Here is a 24,424-nt window from a genome sequence, read left to right as displayed (position 1 = left end):
TTACAATTTTGTCATGACTGGTATGACCTCTGTATTGTGTTCCCTTGTTAGGGACGGATGTAAGGGGACCAGGCAGGGGCCTCAGCCCCCCACCCTCCCTCAAGACTTTAATATACATATGCGACTACCTACAAAATATATTAAGAAATCTGAATTACCTAGTAGCAAATGAAATGAGTCAAATAAAACACGTTGGAACAAGAAAATACCACCCAATAAAAAATTTACGTTCACAATTTATTTTTAGTACCAATTTACCATTGTTTCATATTTATGAGCCAACATTGCATGGACCTGACCAAAGAACCCAATAAGCCCGTGACAAAGTGATATTAACTTAATTTATATTTTCTTCAATATATATATATATATATATATATATATATTATTTTTTATTATAAACATATTTATATGTATTACATATTATTGTTATAAGATTTGATGACTTTCAAATTTTAATTATTATTATTACTCTCTTCTTCTCTTGGATTGTGAAATTATTAATGTGAAACTTGTTTTGTTTGTTATTTTGTATACCACTAAAGAGTCTTTCAAAATTTAAAGAAAAATAATATTGAATTATAATATGTGGAACCTTGGCAATAATCTTTTAGAACTAAGGTCTTTTGTGTCAGTGGTAAAATGGGAGACACATAAGATGCAACATATATATGATAATGTTTGGTATATTTATGTTTTATGGAGTTTTAGAAATGTTACGCACCTATATGATAATGCTTGGTATATTTTTGTTTTATGGAGTTTTAGAAATGTTACGCACCTATTTCATTTCATTTGCTATCTTAACGACTGAAAAATAATGGACAAAATTGACAAGTAGATAAAAATCATAAATATTCACACAAGTTACACAAGAATGTGGATGTATACTAATAGTTTTTAATAGTTTTTTTTTTAGAGGAAATGTACACTATGTAGTTATGAAATATGTGAATCAATAATTATTTTTTCAAAAGTTATTCTTTGTCAAATAATTATTTGTTAAAAGTTAAATATTATATATATATATATATATATATATATATATATATATATATATATATATATATTGTTGAAATAAAGTGTTCTGTTATTGTTTGGACTCCTCAAAGAGGCAACAAAATTATAGAAAAAAAGGTCACAGAATCTTATGTTGAATGACTGGATATAGTATTGATGTAAACGTTCATTATATTTAATGTAAACAAATAACGTAAAGTATAATAAATAAATAGTGGTAAAATAATGTAAACAGTTACTCCATTAAGGCAAACAATTAATAGATTTATTGAACAATTAACATATTGTTTTATTAAACAATTAAAAATATAACTAAACAATAAGTTAGTACTAATATTTTATTTAGCACATTAAAAGATAACAAATTCTGTAAGAAATCTTAAATACATTGAAATCTGTATTTATGAATATTTATATATTGCACTGATTGAAATAAACTCTCTGTAATCAGAATCAGAATGTTATGCCAATAGAATAATCAATTTGATATGTCAACTCAACGTAGTAATAATATATAAATAACACATTGAACACATTATCACGATAATAATCACAAACTATGATTATGACCATGAGTTTACCCATACGTATAATAATTGCTATTTGTTGCTACATTTACTTAGCTACGGTTACAAAAACGACTCTAAAGTCACACAGAAAAAATAAGGCATCTTGCTGAGGCTTGACCTCAAAATTAAAATAAAATAAAAACAGTGTGATGATGACGTGTTGAAGATCTTCCTTGGGCTCTTTAATCGTTTCTTCGTATTTTCACCTTCTTTTCCTTTTCCCCCTTCTCTCTTCTATTTCTCGTTTTTACTTTGTGGCGATTCCTTGCATACTTCAAACTCGTCCATTTCTTCATCTACTTCCTCTGCACCCTACCCCTAAACCAAAACCTTCTTCTCCATGGCTTTCTCAGGTTCGCTTCTCTCTCCGCTACTTCCTTCCACGCTCTGTTTCGATTTTTTCCCCATTTTTTTTTCTTTCTATCGGAATCTCATACCCCATTTGTGGTTCTCATCCAATATTTATTTTTTATGCGTTTTCTCGCCTTTTCAGCTCGCCCCTTTTATTGGGTCACTCTCTATTTTTCCATTTTGTTTGTTCACTGTTGTTGTGCAGAATTTTCCCCTGGTTTAACAGTGTATGCTATGCTTCTTTTGTTTCTGAGGGGGGGAAATTAGCGTTTTGGTTTTAAAACATCACATTGGATTTTGTAGTCATTGTTTTGACGAGTGGAAGTGAAAAATAATGAAGGGTTTTGTTTTTTTATCTGTGCAAAACTTGTGGGGTTTGTTGATTTGTATTAGAAAAAAAATGGAGTTTTTGATTCTTTGGATGTGTGTTTGTAGAAACTATAGAGCAGAATGTGATTGCATCTCAGTGTTTTGGAATGAATCGTGTTGCTTCCGTAATTGTATATTTAGATCGTGTTTAGACTTGTTGTGATGTCTATGAAGTAAAACTCATTTATTTTTGGCTTTGCTATCACTCTTTTTGTTGTTCAATAGGCCCGTAAATTAGATTAGCTGTGAGGGGTCATCAGCAGCTATTCGGATTCTTTACCGTTGGTTTGAGACTAAAATACAGTTATTATCCAATTGTATATCCAGTCCCTATTGCAACCGATAAGCTTCTTGCAAGGTGTTATCAATAGATTAGTTGATCACACCTTTACAAGATGCCGTATTATATACAGAGACTTTATAGGCTGTGCAAGGCTTCCTTTTCACCAAATGGACCTGTCTCAGAAGAAGCCATTGCAAAAGTTTGTGAGAAGTTAGGTATGTTGCTTATTTTCCTCGTTGGTTTTTGGCTTTTAGTTATACGTGCATACATATATTGTCAGCTCCATACTTTTGTTTTATAAGCATTTAGAACATTTGATTTTGATAATCATGGAAGTAACATGCAAATAGACTTATTCCTCACGATTTCATTGAATCATCATTGTTCACTAAATATTTGTCAAATCTGGAGTGTTTTTAACAGATAGGTTATTTTATCGATGATGAATAATAAGTGTGAACAGATTGAGGCTAGATAGGTCTAAACAATTGATTATTCTATACTATGTCCAGATGTCAGAAAACTTCAAACCTTCTCCTTATCTCCTCTTTTCCTCTTTAGGGTTTGTCCTTCTGAAGGAGGTCATGGGCGGCACTTGAGGCTTAATAATGACAGTTTTGTCATTAAGCTTGCTTCTATTCTTTTTAAGAATTGAATACAAGTCATAATGTTCTCTCCAAACTTTTGAATGAACTAATCCTCTTCTTTTCAAGAGTGAAAAAGGGCCACCATTCTCTGTTTAAATTTTAGGATAGATTTAGATTAATAAGGATAAATTTTGTCTTGAAGCTTTTGCTGTAAACTTGATTTCCATTTGTCATTTATTAATTTAATTTTCTTGCTTATCAGTATGTTAATGCACAATAAAAGAGCTCTACCTTTTGAAATATGATTTTTTACTGGCCATCTGGTTATGTGCCTCTGCTGGTATCCTGTGCTATAATCCCCCTCAATGTTCCAGCTGCTTTGTAAGATAGATCCAATATACCTAAACTGCACTATATGTGACACGGTGTGGCCTGATTTTCTCATCGGACCAAATATCTTTGTAAGCATGTGATTGTGACTCTTAATATTAGAGATTGTGGTTATATAATCTGCTCCAGGGGCTATTCAAGTGTGCATATGTAGGTGTAAATACTAGTTTCACATTTTAATTGTCTCTCTTTGAACTTCGGTTCTGTTCCGGGTCTTTTTAAAATACAGTCATATCACACATGAACTTCTATGAGTCTTTTTAAAATACAGTCATATCACACATTAACTTGTGTCATACCTTTTTGTTCCCTTGTGATTTTCTACAATCTTGCTACATACTAGTTTTGCTGTCTAACTGAGATTTTTGTAATAACATTTTATTTAATGTTTCCCAGAAAAAATCAAGCCGTCAGATGTAGGTCTTGAGCAGGAAGCACAAGTGGTTCGTAATTGGTCTAGTCAAATGCCTGAATGTAACGGGAACCATCAACAGCCACCACCAATCAAATACCTGCATTTGTATGAAGATGACAGCTTCTCTGTAAGTATTAATAATCAGAAATCTACGCTATTTCATTCAGCAATTTTATACAATATTGCTCTTATGGGTATAGCTACTGAAGTTTGACTAATAAATTTTATCTTTACCAGATAGGAATTTTTTGTATGCCCCCTTCATCTGTTATTCCTCTCCATAATCATCCTGGAATGACAGTCTTAAGCAAGCTCTTATATGGTTCAGTGTATGTTAAATCCTATGATTGGATTGATTTCCCTGGCCCAACTGATTCATCTGAAGGTTCGTTCTTTATGGTTTTACATTTTTTTGTTACTTAATCCAATTTTTAAGTCCTTTGTATCTGCATGGGAATACATTGAGTATTGAATGTGTTGATCCCTTCTTTGTTTTTATTTTAAAGAAAAAAAAAAACTAGCAAGAGTGTGGCAATTTGTGTCTTTTACTTTTATACCCAAATTTTGTGATCAAGAGGCATGACTTTTAGGTTTTCTTCATATGCTACTGTAACACCAACTTTAGGTCTTTCATCAGTAAACTTTGCAAGAGGGTGGGAGTGAGTTTGTCTTATTTACCTGTAAACTCAAATTTGGAGATCAATATCTTACTGGGGCTGGTGGAACCTTATACCTGTAATAGAAGCCTAATAATAATATGCTTATCAAATTTGGACAGGTGAGTTTTTGTGTTTTTGGATTGAGATTGGTCACAATGTTTCTTTGTGAGAGCTATTGGTATTGTGCCACGTAGATTAGAAAGTATGTATTCTAATTGAGAACTGAACTTTCCATAAGTAGATAAGTTATTCCACTTTGTGTTGTCTCATTGGTGAAGGGATGACCAAGGCTATATATCAATACCTCAACAGATAAGCTACAAGGAATTCAATATTGCACCCAAATGCCCTTTGATGTTGGATGGATTTGCAAAAGGAATATGAGAGGGGATAGGTATAAATAATTCTGGCAGATAACCTAGACGTTACTAGCAATAAGTTCTAGATTCACCACAAAGCAAGGAAAATCTTCTTGTTTCTTATTTTACTTACAGCAAGGCCCTTTGAGGGTACATAAGAGCTTGATTAGCAAATAAACATTGTTCTAGAAATTTCTAATTCATATAGTATCATAATGGGATTTAAATCCTATTCATCAACTAGAGATGTGACCAATGAAATTCTTATAAGCTTTTAGAGAATTTTCTCCTTACAACTCAGTTTTGTGAGGTTAAGTTAGGCTACAAGCCCAAATTGTAAGATGATATCAAAGTCTATCTTAGATCCATCATTGGGACACTTGTATTTGTCTACTACATGTCTATTCTTAGCCGTGACATGAGATGTTGTTGTTATTGGGCCATGCTCCAGATTCAAGTCTTGTGCCGATTGTGCATGACGCAGGGTGTGTTGAGATCCCACATTGACTAGAGATATGTCCAATGTAGTCCTTATATGGTTTTTGTAATCCTTACCTTACAACCCGGTTTTGTGGTGGTGAGTTAAGTCCAATGTCCAACTTCAAGCAGTTAGAGTTAGTTAATTGGTGAGTTAAGTCCAATGTCCAAATTCTAAGACCAGCTAACTTGCTTCCTTTACATTCCTTGCCTTTGTTTACAGCAACCTAACCAATTAACTAACTCTAACTGCTTTACTAACAAGGTCTACTCTCAACTAGCAAAACCTAACTAACAGGGTGCTTGAAACCCATCCACTTCTTGCTCTTGCAGCACCTGCAGGGCAACATTAATTGACACTGATGCCCAGTCATTCCTGATTACAATAGCAGCAGGATCAGCTTGGTCACAAACATAGTGACCAATCAGGTTAACAACCACTACAATCAGCAAAACTTGATGTAAGCTTACCAAAACATTACTCACTACTGCAACACTTACTAGACATGTTGCATGTTGGTCTAGCTCAGACCCCTTTTCACCATTATCAGTTCTTACGTTGCTATTTTCTTCTTTCAAAAGCAACTTCAAGAGCAAGAAAAACTATTGCATGTGACTGTCAAAATGATAAGAAAATTTTGAACCCCCAGAATTTATAAGGGATGCATGCCTACTTTGGAGAATCCAAAGCTGAACTAGTCAAATTAACAGCAGTTTTAATTTACAGCATCTTTCTAGTGATCTGGTGACTTTCAAACACTAATAACCTTTTACAGTAACCTTCCTGCAACTTTCAACCACCAATGGCCTCTTCCCTTGGTTGTCATTTCCAGCAACTTTCTAGTGAACTCTGTCAATTTCCAGCCACATCAAATCTCCGGCTGATGTTAAGAGTGTTCCACGATCTTTTTATGGTATAATTTTTGCCTTTTAGATGTTAAGAGTGTTCAACGGAGTTTATATTTAAAAAAATGGATTTATTTGTGACAAGCTTAAAGCTTAGTAATGTTTAGCTTGAGGGGGAGTGTTAGAATAATTTGCAGTTCATGTATCTTGTGTCAAATGATTTCATGCCTCACATGCTTAATGCATTTAGTTTTTGTAGGAATTAGTATTTATGAAGTAGCACCCTGCACCCATTTTTATTCTTTGCCCAGGAAATAGTCCCTACTAAGTCTATTTATATAGATGTTCTACATATCATAAGTTCTGTACAATCAATCCATTCCATCCTATCTCCTCCTCTATTTCTCTGTTACCCTCTAACTTCAGCAGGTCTGATCCATTCAATATGGAAAAGAGCTCACAGCTCAGTCTTTGCCAATTTCTCTCTGCCTTCATCTTTAAGACCCATTTCTTTGCCTCACCTCATTGGGTCCCATTAGTGCTGGGAGCCTGGGAAATAATTCCATTTTGTGGTCATGGCCTAGTCCATTAAGTCAGCATTTAGCAGACTCGAGTAATTCTACTCTTGACCCTTCTTCTTTCCTCTAATTTGTAATAGTCTTCTTTGATCTCCACATGTCTGCGGCACAGACTCATCTGCCAACATCAGGTATCTTTTTAGCAGCGTCAACTAGGATTTCTTTTGCGATGTTTGTTGAGATTATTTTTTGGTCGACATTGGGTAGGTTTTTCGATCGACATCAGCTAAGGTTTTTTTGGTTGACGTCAGACAAGACTTTTTCTTGTTGTCGCCGGTTAGGATTTTTTTGGCCAACATCGACCGAAAAACATCTTCGACCGACATTGGTAAAAAAAAACCTAGCTAACGTCAACCAAAATATTTCCCCAATTGACGTCGATCGAAAAAACCCTAGTTGATGTTAACAAAAAATATCCCTAGCTAGCGCCGGCCAAAAGAAATAGTCATGGTCAATGTTGGCCAACAAACCCTAGCTGACGCCAACAAAAAAAATAGTTTCAACCAGCATCAACAAAAAAACCTAGCCAACGTCAACCAAAATATAGTTCCGACTGATGTTGGTCAAAAAATATCAATGACCGTCATCGGCCAAAAAACCTTACCGATGTCGGCCAAAAAAACCCTAACCTACGTTGACCAAAAATCAATCATGGTCAACACTGATCGAAAAGCCCTAGTCGATGTCGGCCAAAAAACATTACCGACCGACATTGACTGAAACCCTAGCTGGCCTCAACCATAAAATAACCCTACCTAAGATTGACTAAAAACATCCTTGACCGACATCGACCGAAAATGCATTGACTGACATCAACCAAAAAATGGTCCTGGTTGACGTCGGTCTAAAATTGTTTGGGCCGATGTCAAGCCCAAATTGCCCTAGTTGAGGTAGGCCGAAAATACCTTAACCAAGATCGATCGAAAATAGTCTTGACCAAGGTAGGTTGAAAATAATACTTAAATGGACAAATGCTAAATTTTCACTTTTTATCGTTTAATTACTGAAAATAAAAAAAAAAATCCTTATAACATTTAAGTGGATATAAATTGGATATGACCAAATCTATATCCACTTAAATGGATTGGATCTTGAATCCAAATTGTTTTTAAAAAAAATATGGATATAGATTTAAGATCCAATCCATTTAAGTAGATATGGATTGAATATGGATTAGATTCTTAAAATTCCAATCCATGCGCACCCCTAACCTCCATTGACAAATTCACTTCTGTTTGTTTCAGTTGAGTAGTTTATTATTATTATTCAAAATCTAGTTATATAACCTGTTCATCTTATGTTGTCACCCTTCTTTTAATTACCTGGATGAAACTGTTTGTTTCTCCATTTGCAACCCAGAAGGTGGTTATAATCTCCCATATTTAGTGCTCTATTTTGCCTTTGCCCTCTGCTTTCAACTATTTAGGCTTTTCTTCTGTGCTATTATTGTGATGTTTGTTCCTCTCTTTTTTTGCTTCCTTCTTCACTGCCATGGTTTTGCTTTTTGGTCTCTAAACCTTTATCTTCTCTTCTATTTTCTTGCACTCAAGATCTTAGATGTCCCGTTTCTCAAAAAAGTGTTTCGATTGATGCGATTAGGTATAATACTTATGAGATCAATGAGTTTCAAATATTTCTTCTTAGAACGTATTGATTTGATCCCATAAGTGGCACCACCGCCCCATAGCATGTTGCCACCTCATCTTGGGCAAAACTGATTGATCCAAGTCATACTTGGGTTGGAATGGCTTGAGTGGTACCTTCTCAAAGGTCCACAAATCACATTCTGGTTGCACCATTTCCACCAAAGCCATCAATTGAGAGCACCACTTCTCAGCGCCTGATAGCTTCTCTGACTTGGGTGTTCTAGTGGAGTTGAAATGCTGCTCAATGTTTATCAATCACTATCAAACCTTCTCCATCAAATGTTGGAATCATCTTTGAAATTCTGTACTCTCGGCTCCCAAATCGAAACTCTGATACCAGTCAATACTTGATAGCTATTAATCCAGAGATACGAATTAATAAAATGATTTTTTTTTTTACTGATCAGACTCCTTTGAATTAGGAAGTCCTAGTGCAGAGGATTTTTTGGTTGCTTATTATTTTAGCTTGACCTGGCCATGGTACCTAAATTCTAGATACCTTTCAGCAACAAAGTTCTTGATTTAGTTGTCTGATCTAGGAAAACAGGCATTTAGTCCTTATTTCTTTATACTCCCATTGCTTATGAAATTTAAAGGCTTTTATCACCTCACAGTCTTGTTTATCATCTTTCTCTTTCATGGTAAGTTTGATTTTATTAACACCATCTTTTTTAATAAGATTCTACCTCATTTGGGAATTGATAATGATTTTATAAATTTGGTTTTTTTGGCCCTCAACCAATTTGTTCTTGGCAGCTAGAGCTGCAAAGCTTGTCAAAGATACCGAGATGACAGCACCAACTGCAACAACAGTTCTGTATCCTACCCTTGGAGGGAACATACATACTTTTAGGGCAATAACTCCCTGTGCAATCTTTGATGTGTTGTCTCCACCTTATTCCTCAGAACATGGAAGACACTGCACTTACTTCCGGAAATCGCAGAGGAAGGATCTTCCAGGTGATCTTATTTATATATCCATTGCAGGTTCCTTTATGCCTTGTGTCCCAACTTCCCAAGTGATTGATGGTTTCACCTCTAAATGTTGTGTTTTGTTAACTACACCATATTGTTTGTCCACACATAACATACATGTTTTTTCAATTGCAGGTAATCTTCAGTTGAATGGAGTTACAGTTTCTGATGTGACCTGGTTGGAAGAATTTCAACCTCCCGATGACTTTGTGATCCGTAGAGGGATTTACAAGGGTCCTGTCATTAGAACTTAAAATGAATTTGGCTTTTTTATCAAATAGGGTACAACAAAGGGAATTGTGGAAGGAGTTGTGAAAAAAGCCAATACAATAATTTTATTCTTTATTAGGCATTTGGTTTGTACATAACAATGCACTATTGCAATCTCTCTTAAGTCACCGACCTCTCCCTAATCCTGTAGATTAGTAACGGAATGTGAAAAAGGACCTCGATCATGATGAGTGGACTTAAATTTTGTTTGCTTATTGTTGAGAATAAGATACAATATATCATTTTTTGTTTTCTCTTTGCTTCTTTTCCATGTGTTTTATGTTTTGCATATCCCAAACCCCTACCCCTCAAGGCATGCCCAATTGTATCTTACACCATTGCTAAGGGTAGAGGTTGGAGGGAAAGTAATTAGGTCTCAAATGTTACTCTCATCTTGATTTGTGTCCTGTAAAATTTGCTTACTATCGTAAGTATTTTGTAAACAAAGTTTGCAATTTTATATGTTTTCGATTTGTATAAAATATTGCAAATTTGGTTTTAGGCTTTTTGTTATTTTTTTTACCATTGCTTTTAGATCGATTGATTTATCTAGTTTGAAATTGGTTTGGTGCCCGTTTTGTTAAAACTAAAATTTTCTACAACAGTTTTGTTAAAACTAAACTATTGTAGAAAATCAATTTGAACTAGTATTTTAAAAATAATTATTTTTTAATTTAATTTAAAATATTTTAGAATCAAAGTGTGAAACTAGTGCAACAAAGAAATGTAAGCACAATTATAAAGGCACTACTTACTAAGAAAAAAAAAATCAAATCCTGTCATGTCGTTTCTTTATGAAAAAAAAGGGATTAGATATAATAGTTGAGAGTTTATAATTGAAAAATGTTTAATTAGCATTAAAACGTACAGCAAAATGCTGTCTCTTTTTAATTTTAGAGTATATTTTTTTAAATGTGTGGGGGGAGATGTGTGTTACAATATAAAGATAAAAAGTGAGATAAAAATATTGTATATGATGTCATAATTTTTTTTATATGTCAAAGAATCATAATCTTTTCATACCTTCAATTTTTTTATAATATGTTCACACTTTCCTTTAATATAGTAAAAAAAAATTATTTTTTTTGTCTTCTAATTTATTTTTTAAGTTTAATTTAATTTTTTAGTCTTTTTAGGTTGGATATTAAAATCATCCGGTCTAAATTAAACTAACATATTAGAAAAATGTGTATATGTTGGAGTCATCTCATTAAATTTTTCCTAATTAATCCCGTTAGTTCAAGTTAGACACTAGGAATTCGAATAATTGAATCCTATTTTAAAAATTAAAATACTTAATTAAACCTAGAAAAATTAAAATAGAGAAACAAATCAATTACTTAAAAAATAAATTAGAGAATAAAAACTAACTTAACAAAAAAGAATAAAGAAGTCTGACATAAAAAAAAAAAGAGAGAGCAATCTATAACTATTATATTATCTACCATACCTACATATCTCTCTCAAGATGTCAAGTAGTATAAAAGGGCCTATCCTTCTTTATTATATCATAAAAGAGGCTAATGGTTTGTATGATAAAAAAAACATAGAGGGTGTAAAAATATCATGCATAATCAGAGAAAGTTATGCAGATCTAAGTTTTGTAGCCAACTGAAACTGTAGAAATAGGTAGATGGACTCAGTCAAATTTCTTCTCTTATTCACATAATCAAAATAAACTATCCTACTAGCTCAATTATTTTTTTCAGGGACGGAATTTCTCGAGATTCTGACCTTGTAATAAAGAAAGTTGCAAAACAACACATAGCATCCATCTGAGTAATAGCACGAAGTCTACAGCTAGTAAATCAACTAGTAGCCAAAATGGTTGCAAAGTTTAACTCAGGACCCTCCGCAAAACATGGGCATGTGATCAATATTATGATCTCTCTACAAGCATGACATTATTCTCTCTCTTTGTGTCTCTGTCTGTGCCATAATTTTTCTTATGAAAGGGGTTTCTAATATTTGCGTTGGCGAAAGAGTCGCCGCGAAGGTAGGCATTATATGTGCAAACACCACCCACGCGAGAGAAAGCACTTAGACCTTGAAACGACCTAGAATCTTTTGCATGCAATATTATTATTATTTTATGAGAGAAAATCCAATCTCACAGATTACTAAGATGGGTAACAGCCAAAATTCTTAGACTGTGTAATCTGATACTAATTTGATCGAGAACATGGGAATTAATAATGAAAAATATAGAAAGCTCATTTACAAAATTATGATGATCATATATAGAGGGTTCAAACTAGTCACCACTGGTCTAATATTAATTCCACTTTCTTTTTTTGAAAATAAAATTCTTGCATAATATACATCTTTGATTAAGTCTCCCCATGTTTTAGAGAAATATTTGATCATCTATCTATATATATTATGTAGTCCACTGGTTGTATTTATATATTTATCAATATATATACTCCCTTTTTTATTGTTGAAATATGCTCTTAACTCCAAAGATATATTATTAATTAGCTGCATTCTGACTATTAAGGTGAAGAAATTTGAGTTCCGTTCATTGGCGCAGGTCATAATTAGGAGTCAAGATATTGAATCCATTTACATTAGTTCGTGATGATTATAAAAAGAATACTACCTTTGACGGGAGAAAAGCTAGAACCTAATTAGTTTACTTTTTAGAAATACTATGTATAAGGAATATAAAAGTGAGAGTGAATCCTTTACGAAAATTGACAAGTTTTAGAGGTCAGTATAGTATATAGTTGGACAGAATAACAGAGTACAACGGTGCATATACGTATGATGTTATTAATTTACATTAATATGTTTTTACTAACCGACTCTTGAATATATGTTATTATATTTTGCCACTTCAGTTGAGAAAATATCACTTTTCCTAGCGTATGTTATGTATCACGCATACAAAACCTGAACATCTAGTTAACACTAAGAGTCTACTTGCGCGGAGTAACTGTTTAAATATTAAAATGCTCGCGTAGGCACTATGCCTATTTAGGTTGACATAGATGCAGACATTGATCTTGTAGACAGCACCTACAAAAATAGGTTTTATGTTCTTTTTCATCTTTTTTTAGACTATATATTTTGTTTAAGCTATTTCAATTTTCGTGTATGAACTAATTTAGTATGAGAAGATGATATTCAAGTATATTTTTCTAAAACAAATTATATAGAAAAAAAAGTGTATATGAGTAGAGTATTGAATTGAGATTCAAGTTGTCTGCCAAATACAGTTGTGAAGACGAGCGAATATATGTAAATTCTGATAGAATAATAGCATATTAAGATCTGTTCAATGGAATGAAAAATAATAATAAAATAAGATGAAAATTTTGAATCAAAGTAGAGTAGTGTAAAAATGTGGATCTTAACTCATTATACTTTTCATTCTCTCATTTTCCATCATCTTTCACTCCAAAAGAACACACCCTAAAAGTGTCCAGGACATTTTGGGCTAAAAATTTACAAGATTAAACATTTGTGAGTGATCAAATAACAATTCTGTAACAAATGATTTAATAGACACAACAATATTAGTTAGAATAAGTTCTAATACCATTTTAATAATTTTAATTTGAATTTGGGTATAATTTAATTTCAAAAATTAGTTCATAAGATGATGGTTGTCCCCTTTATTTAATTTGATCACATGATCATTAGTTAATGAGAGATCGCTAATATCCTTCTTCACACCAACAACTAAGGATCTTTAACATAAAGTTTGTAGGATTGAATATTTACAATTGGTTTGATTAACGACCTGATAATGGGTGGTCTTATAGGCTCAACAAAAACTATTAGGATAGGATTTAATGCATCTTATAATTCGGGTTTAGGCCTAACTTAATTCCTATAACTAGATCATAAGGATGAGGATTTCTCCCCACTCATATACACTATTTTTTTTATATTATTAATCAATGTGAGATCTCCAACTAACCTTCCTTAATTATTTTGAGAACTAGACATTTTAAGTGTGAAGTTTGCAAGATCATACATATCTGAGTAATTCGATAATGGCTCAATAACAAGTGACTCGATAAACTCTAATATCATCTTCAGAATCGAAGATTTGGTCTGCCTCAACTCCAAAAACCATCTCATGAGATGAGCATTATCCCTTACTAATATATACCCCTTCATGCCAAAAATTGGACATCTTGAACATGAAGTTTGCATGATTAGATATTGGATCAAATTTGGATTTTGATCTAATTCAATCCAAAAAATTAGTTCATAAGGTAAGGATTATTCTCCACATAGATATACAAGTTTGGTCGTATCATTAATCCATGCAAGATTTCTAACACACTTTTCACATGTTAAGGATTAGACATGTGAAGTGTGAAGGACTAGTCATTTTTAGTTGGTCGATAATAGATGACTTGATATATTATTTTAGAATTCAAGTTTGGTTAATTAACTTGATCAACCAAAAAGCTAATAGGTAAGATAAAGTTATCCTTTACTTTTTATATATATATATATATATATATATATATATATATATATATATATATATATATATATATATATATATATATATATATATATATTATTTTAGTCTTATCACTCATCAATATAAAATCTCAAGAAAATGTTTCTCAAGTATGTATCGTGATTAAGATCACATTAATTAGTCCGTTTTGTTAAACAATTTAAGTTCAATCAATCAAGAAATCTAAACAATCTTGCATATAAAGCACAAATTTGGATTGGTCCAGGACATTGTACAAGAAATAATTAATATAGTATCTAAATTTTATTCAACCTTAGAAAATCATGTATGGATAGTAGACACTTAAAGAGAGAAATAGAAAGAAGAGAGAAACAAAAATATAATAACTTATATGGCATGATAAAATAAGAGAAATATTAAGAGTTGATAGATGTTTGTATTGTTGAAGTGTCTAAATATAATTATTGTTAGAGGAAATATAACAATAAATGAAGGATTTGGTTTCAATTTAGGTAAGAATTCACAGTACTATTATAAGAAACAAAAATGTAAACTCTGAAGAAAAAAAATTATTGCAGATAAGAAAATGACTTCACTACTAATTAGAAATATAAAATCTATACTTATAAAGTGACTGAAATAGACCTAGCAAATTGAATGAGTTATATATATATATATATATATATATATATATATATATATATTAGGTGGTAGTCCTTTGCCAACGGGCAAAAGATGTTATGATATATATAATAAAACCTGTAATTATGAGAAAGATTCTTTGCTACTCTGCAAGTGTTCCTAAGATATGCAACATGTCAACTCCCATGCACAGAAAATGACAAACAAGAAAGTTTTGTATAAGCCGGTACGTCGAGCTACGAGAATTCTCTCTCATTTCCTTGTGAATCCGCACGAGATCAACCCATTTCTTCTCTCCCCATATAGCCTTTCCAATCCAATAGCTTTGTTTAATCCTTAGAATATTTGTCTTCATTGAGTTTCTCTCTCCCTCTGAGTCCTCCAACACCCACGTAAAACTGTGTTCATACTGATCTATAGTCAAAATTGGGTGTGTCTTGTAGCCAAAACCTAATCCTTGAAAATGATTCCTCATTGGGACCTACACTCTGCGCTAGCTGCAAGGAATTGAATATATATATATATATATATATATAGTGTCCATGCATGATCTCATGACAAGTGGCTCAAATTCTCTCTAAGATGCTCGAGAAAGTAAATCCTTGGACAATAGGGAAGACTATCCATAAATGAGACAATTCGAGGGAATATCAAATATGACACAAGATTATTGTATTTACCTTGCATGCATCATCTTGTATTTTACTTTGGCCATCTTTACCGCGTATTTTCTGCTTATGTTTTTCTTTTTTAATATATGATTTCAAACAAATTTTGAAGTTTTTAATTCACGTGTGCGTCTATCTATTTATTTATCTATTGATCTATCTTTGATTTAGGCTATGCACGGTAGGTCTTGAGTAATTCTACAGCTCTAACAAAAACAAAAGGCGAATTATTTTTTTGATAAACAAATTCAATTAAGAAGGAACGAGAAGTTCCAAGCAAGAAATAAAAACCTTAAACTCAAAATACACAAAGAAAATTTTCTTGGCACGGATGCACCTATTAGTTGAGAGATTTATTCAACCAGTTCCTTAGAGTGGCAAATGATATATTAATTATTGATTGAAGTGTAAGGAAAGAAAATCATCAATGTATACTAGTTCATCAGTTTTATCGCACAAAAATGATATTTAAACACTATTAATTAAGTTTCATGTATCATTATTCACAGAGGATAATATGCAACATATTACATCACCAGATCGAAAAAAGTATTTTTTATTTATTTTATAGCCAGGATGTATTTAAGTATCACCAGAAAAAGTATTTAAGTAGAAGGATGTATATATTTTTACATTTTCTCGGACATACAATTCAAAGTTAGTTTTCGAGATAAAAGAAGCATATAGGGCAAACACTTTTGCCCTACGTTTATTTACCCCTATCATTGCCAATGTCTCGTTATTAATTAGTTAAGACATACTGACATCAACTTTTCGAGGTTATAGATCGTATATATTTGGCTATTTTACACTAGTACGTTGGGATTTGGAGTTCATTATATATTATAATATATGGAACTATCTAGGAGTTTTACTTTTCCTGCTAGAAACGGATATAGCTTACCAAGACAAAACTTTGAAAAGTCTAAAACATCTTTGTTTTTCAAGTTATTAGACACTTGAGGCTGTTGTGCCTTCAGTATCATAGGCCAACATAGGATGAATATGTAGAGTAATTTTTTTATTGAAATTTTGGTACTTATCTATCTTTATATATACCGCAGGTTATCTTTAATTCTGCCGATACATTATATTTCTTATACGTATAGAATTCTCGGGTGACTATAATGTTGTTCACCTTCAGGTACATGCTTTTTACAAGTCACATTTAAATTAAGGACTAATTAAGAATTAAAACCAACTTAATAAGTTATATATGTAAAACAAACACACACACACACACACACATATATATATATATATATATATATATATCAAACGATTGTGAACCAAAATAAAAGGAAATGGATTGGTTCAGGCGAAAGAATCACAGTAATTAGCGTGCAGTGAGAGATACAAGAATAAAAAGAGGAATTTAAGAGATTTGTGTTTGAAGACAAGAGGTTAAAGTTATAAATGCTGGTCAGTATATGCCTTACAATTGATATGTTATCATATGGCTGCAACCTAATTAATAATATTTTTATAAAATAAAAACTAAATAGGAGTTGTCAGTAACAGAGGTCAACTAATGACATTAATAGTAAAGATTATCACGGAGAGATGTAGGCAAGAAGGAAATTGGACGAGAGGCATGGGGACACAAACCTGTCAAATAGAAAAATTGGAAAAATAAAAAGGTTAAAAAAAAATCACATGATTCTCAATAGTACAAAATAGGGGTCATATGCGTGCCTTTGATCTCGTATATGTTGTTAGCTCCGGCTATAGCTACTTGCTAACCCCAAATGTGTTTTAAAATCAAAATGAAAAAAATAATTAAAAGTCAGAAAATACAAGTTGTTTAATTTGTCCGACCGTTGTCTTCTACATGTAAAATATCTTATTATATTTGAATATTCTAATTTGTGAGAATATTTGATTTGATGGCGATGAATAAAAGTATTTTAGGCTTAATTTTCCTTACATTCCAACCAGTCCCACTTGCTAATAATGCACCCTGAGCTGCTACAGAAAGGAACCTTACCTCGCAGCTAGTCATCTCTCTGCGTGCTAGTATATAGGGTTTTTCCTTTCATCAACATATATTGGATCCATGAACACCACAAAGGGTTCAAATAGTACTTCTCTTGCAGCACTAGATATGCTTGAATCAACCTCTTCTGCTTTTGATCAGTTGCAAAACTGATTTAGGGTCTCCAAAGAAATTGGCTTTGTTGGATCTTGGAAACAAGCTTTGTCTTCTGTTGAATCATTTGTGGTGGTTTTGTTTGATCGCAGTTATCTTGGAAGGGATTCTTAAGGCTGTTATTAAGCTTCATCATCGCTAATGGTTTGCACAAAATTACTTACATCTCTCTATCTCTATCCTTCTTAATTTCTCTTTTGCACCTTATGAACGTCAATTCAAATTGCTTATTCTTCCCATCTTCATGTTTTTTAATGATATCATTTACTTAATTTTTTAGGAATAATAACTTCTATTTGGCTTCAAGTCACTTTTCTTAGTTTTGGATCTCATTCATCTATAGCTAGCACTTCAATTTAGAAAGGATATAATTTGCTTTCAGAATTCTTATATCATGTAGTTAATCGAGGATGTTTAAGTGTGAGTCTTAGACATTTGTCACATTCCCTCAATTTCCAAACAGAAAAAAAAAGCAAGAAAAAAAGGAGCTCCTATTTATATGAAAAATAATAAGTAAAAAGGAATCTTAAGCACAAACAAATTAATATTCACATTAAAACTAAAACTATATAGATCACGTACTACACTTACACTTATAGGTCTATTGTAGGTGATGAGGTTTTTTTATATTCGTCACAATTTTCAAATTTTAGGTTATTGGTTAGTGTGGAATTCCAAGACCTAGGAACAAGCAAAGACTTGCAATAAATTTATGGTACGAATGTAAGAAGACAGCGAATTCTTCTAAAGCATCATATATATTAACTTATATGGTGACTGTGTTTTTCGTGTCTTCCTGACCTTCACTGTATACCATCTTCACCTGCAGGAAATAAGTTGTATTTAGAAGAATTAATTACTTCAATAAAAATGGATGAGACAATTTGCGTATCTGAAGAAGATCATAAGAGTGGAAGTAGCAAACCCTCTTCTCCAAGTCTTAGAAGAAAACGTTCATTTTTCGATTTGAATGAAGAAGCTGTGGATGGTGGTGGGGATGATAGCACCAGTGATGATGACCCCATCAATAGCAATGACATTTCATCACAAGAAGGTAATTTGAGTAGCAATAATAACTCTAGTGAAGAAGGGAAGGAGCGTGCATCTACGGTTAGGCAATATGTTCGGTCCAAAATGCCAAGGCTCCGTTGGACTCCTGATCTCCATTTAGCTTTTGTGCATGCTGTTGAGAGGCTTGGTGGACAAGAAAGTAAGTGCAAACTCACTTCAATCTTATTATAAACTTAATTTGCGTCTAGCTAGTGATGGATTTTACTATCCCCGACCAGATGGAACAATTGGCAACATGCTTAGGATCCCAAACGTGCTAAAATTTTCTTTTTTCAAGCTGAATAATGATATGTAAATACTATTATAAAAAATCAAAGAGATCTAATTCAGTTAGTTAAATATGTCAAGAATTATTATAAATTTTCTTTGATTCATACAAATAAAAAAATTATCCTAAAAAAAACTTCATTCACTCTAAACACCTCAATATATGACATAATTTATCTTTATATCTTTTTTTTTATCACATCATATTACCTATCTATTTACTACATTTTTCTCTTTTCTATCTCTACCTATTTCTCCAACCAAGTACCAAATAGATTTGTGGTATTCACAAATCATTTTTCTTTGGAGTCTTAATTACGTTTCATTGATAATATTTAATTTGGTACAGGAGCAACGCCCAAGTTGGTTCTCCAGTTAATGAATGTGAGAGGACTCAGCATTGCACATGTAAAGAGCCATTTGCAGGTATAGGCATTATATATATACAAGTTCAAATATACAAATTAATGGGTTTAATTGTTTTCTTGATTGTAATCCAGCTAGAAACAAGTATTTTTGCAAAAATTATTTATTATTTATAGGTGTGTGTAACGCCTTAATTATATTTTTTGAATTCAGATGTATCGAAGTAAAAAGCTTGATGAGTCTGGCCAAGGTAAAATTTTCACAATCTTAATTATATATTGTAGTAAAACTATGTTTTGATCTTATTGCACGTGGCATGCCTATGTCGTATTTGCAAGGGTTTTACATCACATGCATGATCATTCACTGTGTTTTGTTACAGTTTTATCTCACAATAGGTCAATGCAAGGAAGGCATAGTATTTTTTATATGTACGGAAGACTTAATGCCCCACGACACTTTGGGAATGATAATAGAAATTATTTGCCATCATCTGTGTTTATGGAACAAACACCCTATGAAATCAGTGCTCATGGCTCTTCAAGGTAAAGAAAAGAAAACTAGCCAGTGGGAAATTAACTATAATGCATGTATTAAAACATGGATAAAATTTTGATATATCTTTAATGTTATTCTGTGTAGATTACACCCGACAGCACTCTTCAATAGTAAAATGATGATAAGATCAAGTTCAGGGTGGGACAAAGATTTATATAATTCTCAGTCGTATCAACGTAGTTTCTGCAGTCCTAACCTCACTGGGCACGCGAAGTTTGATGCTGAGGTAATAAAACTGCTACATTACTCACATTTTTACCTGCCAATTCATATTATTTGATTTGCTTAATTATGAGAATTGAAAATAGGTAAATTAAAGGAGAAATAAGAATGATACAAATAAAAGAGAAATAAAGTATATTATTTAGATTAATAGAAATAGGGAGGGGGAGTAGAGAAATTTCTCTCTACTTATTTTGATGAGTGAAAAAGAAAATCAAATAACATAATTTTTTAAATTTTTTATATAATAATAAAAACTAAAAAATAAAAATGAAATAGAGATTAATTATTCTGCTCCATTTCATTCCAATTTGGGAAAAAAGTGTTTTCTAGTAGATCTCAGGAAAATAACTTCACTTCTATCTATTTTTTTTCTCCCAATCAAATGGGCTTAGAGTTTATATTCCCCATAACATTGGTTTATAATTTTAAAATGGGAAAGGAGCATTAAGTCCCTTTAATTTTATTTTTTTCAAATAGACAGCCTCAACTTTAATTTTGTCTTAATTAATACTTAAATTATACTTTTTCTTTCAAATAGACAACATGAACTTTAAAATTATTATGATTGATATTTAAACTTTAACTTTTTCATAAATAGGCACCTTGAACTTTAATTGCATTTCAATTAATCTTTAAAACTTATCTTTTTACTAATATTTTTTTATCTTAAATGTTAATCATTCATTTTTTTGTTACAACTCATTTTCATATTTAAAATGTAATAAAGAATATAAATTTAAAAGATATGTATAAAAAGGGAAAATAATAACATAAAAAAGTATTATTTGATTTTTTAATTTTTAATTTTATTATATTTTAATGTTTGGAAATGTGATTTATAAAAAAAGCTAATAAACAATTAAGATTCTTTTGTTAGTAATTTAACTCCAATTTAATATAAGATTTTGTTTAAGAAAGGCATCATTTTTAAGAATTAATTGAGATGAAATTAAAATTAGGTGTCTGTATGCAAAAGAGATAAATTTTAAGGATTGATTGAAATAAAATTTAAGTTCATGGTGTCTATTTGAAAAGAAAAAAAAAAGAAGATAAAATTTAGGAATGAATTGAGACAAAATTAAAGTTTAGGGTGTCTATTCATAAAAATGATAACGTTTAAGGTGCCTAAATACTCTTTTCCTTTTTAAAATAAATTGCCACATTGTATGATATTTTGGAGTTCCATTTGTCAGCATATATATCTTGCATAAGCCAAGTAATGGTTCCTTTTGGATTGTAGGTTCATGATGTGAAAAATCGAATGCCAGAATTCATAAATCAGGTTCAAGTATGGAAACAAGGTGACATCAAAGATCAATTAGAGAGGTTGAATGAGATGAAAGCATCCCCGAGTTTCTTGGAACTAAAACTAAGTCAAGATTCAAGAAATGCTAGAGATTACCAGATGAACAAAGACACAGAAAGTGAACAAAAAATTAATACGAAACTCTCTTTGTCATTGTTCACTTCGTCCTCATCATCCTCAAATTCATCACAACAAGCACAATGTTGTGAAAAGAATAAAGACAATACCCATGTTGAGAGTTTTTGTTTTCAAAATTATGCACCAAGAAATCGTTTGGGCTGAGTACTTATTAGGATCTAATAACCATGCCAAATAGAGCATAGGAGTGAGATCTTTTAAGTACTTGTCTTAACAAATCACATATATGATGGACCTTTCCAAACAAAATAAGTAATTCTAGTTATTTGACTTTAATTTGGTTTTTTTTAATAGTAATAATTTGGTGTTGTTTTACGTAAGAATTAGAGAAAATAAAATTATGCATTGATGTCATTTAATTTGAATTCAATGCTAGACCATTCACTCAATGGTAGCTTTTTACCCTAGAAGACCCACCTCAAGCCCTCACTTCGGGTTTGCTGGGAGCCCTAATTAGTTATTAATTATTTATAATTAACGAGACAGTTTCTTTTTCTTTAAAGTTTATAATGGGTGTCATACAGAAATTACAACCAAATGATAAAAAAATTAAAAAATAGTTTAAAAATGAAATCTCTATATATTAAGGTTTAGTAAAATGGAAAAAAAAGTGAAAAAAAAAACCTTTTATATTTTTTCAGAAGATTGCAATGTGAAACAAATTAGGTTTAAAAAATTGATTTGCACGTAAAGAAGGGTGAAAAAAATTAATCCTACAATGCCACTAATACGTCCACTAGTATTTATCTAAGTCATCGTGTAAGTTTATAATAACTTTAAGAATATTTATTTTATCTCCTGTCACAATTAAATTAAATATTTTTATTTTTAAGAAAGCAAATGAAAAATTAATTTTGGAAAAGAATTTGTGAAAATTTGTTGGAAAAAAAAAAAGGACCAATGTTATATTTGGAAAGATTTAAAAAAATATTTATATAATTTTTTTTAAAGGAGAATAATACATGAATTTTTTTTACTGATAATTGCTTTTTTGATGTTTGGACGATCTAAAGTTTGTTGCAATATTGTTCAAGATTATATTGGGGTTAAAATCAACCTTTTTAAAAGTACTTGATAGGGCTTAATTGGAGGAAGGCTAGATGTCGGTACGTTGCATTGTAAAATAGGAGGAATACCTTTCATATATTTAGATTACCTATTGATCGAGGTGAGTCCAGTTCTAGGGAGTTGCCCACGTGAAAGCATGTATATTGAGAAGGTTAGTAAATACAATTTGTTGATTTTTATAATATATTTTAAAAGTTATATTAATGATAATTTGTACTTAATATAATTAAGTGTCATGGAAAGTTTTTTTTGGCAGAATAGTGTATAAGTTTTTACATACATAATCATTAAACTCTAAAATATATGAATGCATGTTGTTTAATTGGAATTGTTTCCGAACATGTAGATGCTTCTGGTGATAGAGAGGATTTTGGTGAACAGCACAGGTGAGAAGCAGAACCTGCATATGTACACCTGCACATACACTCCTCAACTTAATTAGATCAATAATGAATTGTATAAGTACAATGATTGGTACCTTAGTTGATACATGAAATTGTACATTGCTTGCATAGCCATATACAAACTATGTCACCCGAAACTAAGATCAATAATAGTTAAGCACGTTCTCTGTCGTCCAATTTTTATTTTTTTTTACAGAAGTTAATATAAGTAAAACTTAACTAAAGGTGTGTTACATTTTTTTATCAGCAAAATTAAGACTTTTATTAAGAAAGAAGATGGAAGGTATATTACAAGGGTACCGCCCTTACAAGAAGTATGCTGCTAAAAGAATAAATACATCAGCCTATCCTCCAGCCCAGGAGCCTTTTAGTCATACCATAAGGTGTTATATATGTAAACTCCCTAAAGAAAAATTTACTACTACAAAATGAATGTTAACAGTAAAATTCTTTCTTTTGTAAAAAAAAAACAAATTTTTCTTTAATATAAAAAAATAGTTCCATAACTCTCATTGCCATGGAGTCAATATATACAACCCAAGTAAATGAAGAATTGATATATTAATTGCAAATTTACTTCGCAACCCTTAAATCGTAATATACCTAACAGTGATGTATATATATATATATATATATATATACTCAATCTCCAACACAACATTCACCTGCGCCATCATTAGCACCACCTCCACCACCGTTATAATCACTCCTCCGAGACTTATTGGAGCCATGATCATATTCACCGCAGGAAAGTATGGCCATTGAAATTATTGAGAGGGATACAAGGATCATGCCAAACAAATGCAAGGCCCTAATTGAGCCAAACGTGAAAGGGGTTTGTACCTCATGGCCACCATCTGCGAGGGAGAAATCTCTGCCCATCTTAATTTCACTATTCCAACTTCTAACGCTTAAGTTCTCTATATATAGGCGTGACACAAAACTTGCGTCTTAGACTATTCATAATTAAACTTGCTAGTTAGATACTCCTTTTATTTTCTTTATAGATAACCAGAAAAAAATGCAAATAAATAATTGAAGTTGACATGTCCAACTGGTAACCGATACGTGATGCTTATAAAGGATGCCACGTATGTATGGTGAATAAGTTTTAAACAATGTAATTTTACTTGGCGTGAATAAAATCTGAATAACGTAAGTTAATATGAAGTAGGTCAACTAACACCAACTGTCATATATATCTTGTGACTGGCATTATCTTCATTTACCGTACCTCAATTAAAAGTTTGAATCATTTGGGAGCATCCACCAACTTCTGGTTCAGCCTTTCTGATTCATGATAAAGATTTGGGAGATCTGT

The 24,424-nt window shown here is 31.7% G+C and overlaps 2 protein-coding genes across 3 annotated transcripts; both read left to right on the top strand.

Annotated features, from left to right (window-relative positions):
- The first annotated feature begins 1,764 nt into the window (after nt 1-1,764).
- LOC100804362 (plant cysteine oxidase 4) lies at nt 1,765-10,046 on the top strand. Of its 2 annotated transcripts, none has more exons than XM_003540357.5 (6): nt 1,765-1,942; nt 2,637-2,807; nt 3,966-4,111; nt 4,222-4,369; nt 9,306-9,509; nt 9,660-10,046. In XM_003540357.5, exons 2-6 carry the CDS (start codon nt 2,705-2,707, stop codon nt 9,776-9,778), a joined length of 720 nt encoding a protein of 239 aa, XP_003540405.1. In that variant the 5' UTR covers nt 1,765-1,942; nt 2,637-2,704; the 3' UTR covers nt 9,779-10,046. The 2 variants fall into 2 exon arrangements, with proteins under 2 accessions (XP_003540405.1, XP_006592876.1); XM_006592813.4 differs by having other exon boundaries at nt 1,767-1,942; nt 2,535-2,807.
- A 7,427-nt stretch (nt 10,047-17,473) lies between these two features.
- On the top strand, nt 17,474-21,907 carry LOC102668520 (uncharacterized). The gene is made up of 7 exons (XM_006592812.3): nt 17,474-17,844; nt 18,530-18,910; nt 19,388-19,464; nt 19,618-19,654; nt 19,787-19,949; nt 20,047-20,188; nt 21,428-21,907. The coding sequence occupies exons 2-7, from the start codon at nt 18,571-18,573 to the stop codon at nt 21,773-21,775; spliced, it is 1,107 nt and encodes a 368-aa protein (XP_006592875.1). The 5' UTR covers nt 17,474-17,844; nt 18,530-18,570; the 3' UTR covers nt 21,776-21,907.
- The last annotated feature ends 2,517 nt before the right edge of the window (nt 21,908-24,424 follow it).

The sequence above is a fragment of the Glycine max genome, chromosome 12, assembly GCF_000004515.6.
Source record: "Glycine max cultivar Williams 82 chromosome 12, Glycine_max_v4.0, whole genome shotgun sequence".
NCBI classification, from domain to species: domain Eukaryota; kingdom Viridiplantae; phylum Streptophyta; class Magnoliopsida; order Fabales; family Fabaceae; genus Glycine; species Glycine max.
The sequence above is the reverse complement of the archived record's forward strand: the minus strand, read 5'-3'. Positions and strand labels throughout refer to the sequence as shown.